The 4,501-nt window shown below is 47.8% G+C and overlaps 1 protein-coding gene across 6 annotated transcripts in view; it reads left to right on the forward strand.

The window, feature by feature from the left end:
• The window catches only part of Kiaa1551 (KIAA1551 ortholog), a 25,439-nt gene that overhangs the window by 14,468 nt on the left and 6,470 nt on the right, over window positions 1–4,501 (forward strand). For 3 of the 6 annotated variants that reach the window (XM_023716261.1, XM_023716262.1, XM_023716264.1), the window contains one exon: window positions 319–4,500. In XM_023716261.1, coding sequence (XP_023572029.1) covers window positions 375–4,500 — 4,126 coding nt within the window. In that variant the 5' untranslated portion in view covers window positions 319–374. Of the gene's footprint in view, window positions 1–315; window position 4,501 lie in introns of all 6 variants that reach the window. The other 3 variants (XM_023716260.1, XM_023716263.1, XM_023716265.1) reach the window with 2 other exon arrangements.

Genomic DNA, 4,501 nt, shown 5'->3' on the forward strand with positions numbered 1-4,501 from the left:
AAGTAGGTGCTTTAGACCACTGAGCCATCTCACCAGCCCCCCAAATACATTAAAAAAAAAAAAAAGGGTTAAGGGCCGGGGAGATGGCTCAGTGGAATAAGCACTTCCCTAACAAGTGCAAGGCCCTGAGTTCAATCCCCGGTTAAGGTATTAAGTCAATTTAAGGGTACGTGAAACAGGGTTCCTTTGTGACTTAACGTAATTGTACCTGCTTATGAGTTTTCCCTTTTTAGATATACCGTAGTACTGTTTATGAGAATGTAGATTCTTAAGCCTTTTTTGATAATAATTTGTGTCTTAAAGATCTTTATTTTACAGATTACTAGCATTCAGAACAGCAGGCTTCGGCTACACAGCTCCTGTATCCAAGAGCTATGAGTTGGAATACAAAGCCACAGAGGGCCACGATGCCACCGCCATATCGTAATATCCAGCCTGCCTTTTCTCTGCAGTATGTAGTGAACCAGTTTTCCACCACATCTCCAAGTTCTTTCCCTTGTCCTGCAAGTAACCAGGAAGGCTTCAGCTACCTCAATTCACACACTAATTCGCACACGGCACTCCCAAACATGAGCAGTCTTGGCGGACCTCTTCAGATCCCTGCTTCTAATCTGCCTAGCAGGACAGTGGTGGCCTCACAGACTTCAGTAGAAAGAGCAGCACACACAAATGCTAAAGGACCAACGGAGCCGAGTCATAATTTGCACGTGGCTTCAGGAGTTACGCAAAACCCAAGGTTGAACTCTTCAATGATGAGTTCTATGCCTTCTCACACAGAGGCAGCGGTGTCTCACCAAACGCGCTTTGGAACTAACCCAGCTAACTCCCACATGCTGCAGGGTCAACATACAGCCTCAGACAGCTGCACTGTACAACTGCAGGTAACTCCAAATTCTGCAAGAGTCCCCGGAGCTTTACAGGGAAGTCAAGGATTACAGCAGCCATTGCCAGGTCAACAGCTTGATTGGCCACCACACCATGCATCTGATGAGCTGATGTTCTCAGACCACCGGCCACTGCCCAAGCAACACTCCTACTCAGGACATGGCTTCATGCAAGATCCTAGTATTCTTAAAAGCAGGCTCATGCCTTCAGCCCCATCACAGGTCACGTACAGCCAGCTCCCAGCTTCTGCCCAGTCTACCCAGGCTGCAGGGTTGTCTTGCCAGTATGCCCTGCAGACCAGCACAAGGCTCCCTCAGTACTGCAGATACAAAATCCAATCCCTGCCAAATGCACAGTACGTCATCAAACAGCTGTCTGTCGACGTTCCTCAGAGTCCAGAGACTGTCTCTTCTGAGGTGAAAAAAGATTTCTGTCAGGGCTTTCAGCAGCAGTGGCAAAGTACAAATGAAAATGTCTCCACATTGGGGAATGTCTATGACATAAAAGGTGATGCCAATGTCAAACAGCCTTTTAGTGAGCCAGTGAGGACTGTGGATGGTGTTCAGGCTCATCCTCAAAGCTGTCAAGAGAAAAGGATGGATTCTTGCAATCCAACTTCAAGGCAAGGACTGGACACGGTTGTTACAAAAGAAAAGCTAGCAAGAGACATTAAATCATTAATAGAAATGAAAAAAAAGTTTTCAGAACTTGCAAGGAAAATTAAGATTAATAATGCGCTTTTGAAGGCAGCAGGTTGTAAGCCGGTAAGTAGCTTGTCTGGTGAACCAGCTCAGCATACTGAGTTCGCAGTAAAAGAGTCATCTACCAAAAGTCATTGTTCCATGGAACTGGTAAAGACATGCCTTAGTCTTTGGAAAGACAAACCCTCAAAAACAGAGGAAAAGGCTTCAGAACCTGCAGGAGGAAAACAGGCTAACGAGTCAGTAACAAGCGCCTCAGCTGGAGTTTCAAAGCCCCTTGAAGTCCCCATCCAGAATCCTTGCTCAGCTGAGAGAAATGCTCAGAACAAAACTGCAAACCCATTGCAGGCAGCGACTTTGTCCATGCTGGTGCAGAATTATGAGCCTTTGTGTACAAATGTCACGAAGGGTTCAGAGCTCCAGATTGCTGTAGTGTCGCCCTTAATTCTTTCAAATGTTATCAACGAAATGACACCTGGAACTCTACCCGAAGCGGTGTATCCTGTCATCAAAGAAGGCAGCATTTGTAGCCTGCAGAATCCGCCGACAGAGCATGCAGTGGTGACTGCTGCCTTGAATGTTGACGTCATCGCACCAGTGGTGAATCCAGCGTCGGCCAGGGTTTTTCCTGTGATGCAGAAGGAAAAGCATGAGCCACATAATGGTAATTTACAAGACACGCCTGGGGCACATGACAAACAGGGCTGTCACCTGAGTGGTTTGCAGACCTGGCCTAAACCAAACAATGGAACTCTTGTAAGTGATGACTTATTACAGATCGAAAATATCTGCTCTCTTGTTGAAGGGGACAAATCTTATAATTCCAACATTGCAAAGATGTTCCACTCGTCCCCTTTGAAAACTGTTGAGCCACCGAAACTTGATGTTCCCAGTCAGCAAGTATTTCATAGTGGACAACACAAAAAAGTAGAGCAAGGTGCTGAGAGTAGAGGTGACAGGTGGCTGCAATGCACAGACTTACTGCGTGCAGCAGCTGTGGAGAGTAAGAAAGAATCGGCAGAGCTCTTGGGTTCTTCCTCTGTTAAGCCTGTTGAGTCGAGGATCCCAGTGGGCAGCAGCCCAGAAAGGCCCCCGGAGAATGTGGGCACACCCAGCGATGCATTTTGCTGTCCAGCTGCCGAGCCAGACATTAACTCAGGGGACATTGACACCTCTGGCAGTGACCTTGCCCACCCTGCTGCAGCAAGTGGGAGTCATGACCATGCTGCCTTCTGCCTACAAGACCAGCTGTCTGAACTTTTGAAAGAGTTCCCTTATGGCATGGAAAGTCTAAACTCATATGAGGAGAGCTTTAGGGGGCAAAAGAAGACAGAGAAGGTCTCAGAAGATCAGACAGTGGGTAAAGTTGGGTTTGATGCCCAGGGATCCACGGAGCAAATAAAAATTACAATACTAAGCTCAGAACAAATGAAAGAATTATTTCCTGAACAAGATGAGCCCCAGGATATAAATGCACTGCAATCCACTAAGGTAAACAAACCTGCAGAACCTCTGAAACAAAAGCAAGTGGCAGAAGTCGGGAGCCAGTGTGAGCCACAGAACCCTGTGGGAGGAGAGAGTCCAGGTTTTGAAGAGAACACAGACCAAATCCATTGCTGTGCACTGGGCTGGCTTGCCATGATATATGAAGGGGTCCCCAAGTGTCGGTGTAACGTGGAGGAGGTGGCTAAGAAGGAAGCTGGGCAGGAGCAGGCTCTGTTGGAATCCAGCAGTTGTCAACCAGGACAGCAAACCTCTGATGCAGATGTCACGCTCATTAAATTTGATGGTGTTTCTCCTAATCCCAGGATTCCTCTGGCTGCTGCTGCAGCTGAGAAAAGACAGTCGCCTAAAATACCAGGCAGTGACTTAAAAGATGCATCCAAAACCAGGAAGGACAGTGCCCCAAGGAGACTGGAGCTGCCGGGTCAGCTTCCTCCCAAGTGTAAAAGCAGTGACAGAAAAGATGCAGCTGAAGCAAAACAGGAAGCTTTGACAGACACAGGGCAGGAAGGGATGACTGGCCAGCTTCCATCTCAGGCTGATCAGCTGGAGTCCTCACAAAGGCTTAAAGGAGTAAAACTGAAATGGCATGCAGTACATTTCCAGCCCAGCAGTAAAATGTCTTCTGACCAAGCTTCTCAGGAAGGTCCCCAGAAGAAGCACACAGTGCAGAGCTCAAACCCGTCAAACCCCAAAGAGGGTCTTGTCCCAGATACATACAGGAAGAATGGCTCCTTACCTCCGGAAAAGAAAAAATTAAAATTGAAAGAAAGCAGTCCCCAAGAAGGACATCTGGAAAAAAGGAAGTTAGAACAAGGGGAAATGCCGAGTTTGGAGATAAAAAAGAAGAGATATAATAAAGGAGAACCTAATAAAAATGCAGAAGTCACGCCCAGATTATGTGCCACTTCACCACACCCTCTCGAGAGAGCCGTTGTTAAAGAAGATTCAACATTAAATGTGAAGTCCTCCGACTTCAGGCACACAAAGGAAAGATCCACAGTTAGAGACAAGACTGCGTCACAAGCGCCATCCATGGATGCCAAGGATCCAAGGGAAAGAGCCAGCATTCCAGAGCGGGCAGCGTCACAGGCGCAGGTCTCGGAGTTCAAGGACCCAAGGGAGAGAGCCGCGGTTAGAGACCGGGTAGCACTGCAAATGCAATCCTTCGGTGCCATGGATGCAAGGGAGAGAGCCACAGTGAAAGACAAGATAATACCACAGATGCCATCCTTAGATGTCAGGCACACAAGCGAGAGAGCCAGCGTTAAGGAACCGGTGGCATCCCAGGCCTCAGACTTCAAGGACGCGAGGGAGAGAGCTACAGTTAGAGACAAGTCGGCATCACAGGTGCAGTCCTTAGATGCCAGAGATTCAAGGGAGAGAGCCACAGTTAGAGATAAGGCAGGGTC

The sequence above is a fragment of the Octodon degus genome, unplaced genomic scaffold (genome assembly GCF_000260255.1).
Source record: "Octodon degus isolate 3935 unplaced genomic scaffold, OctDeg1.0 scaffold00047, whole genome shotgun sequence".
Taxonomy (NCBI): domain Eukaryota; kingdom Metazoa; phylum Chordata; class Mammalia; order Rodentia; family Octodontidae; genus Octodon; species Octodon degus.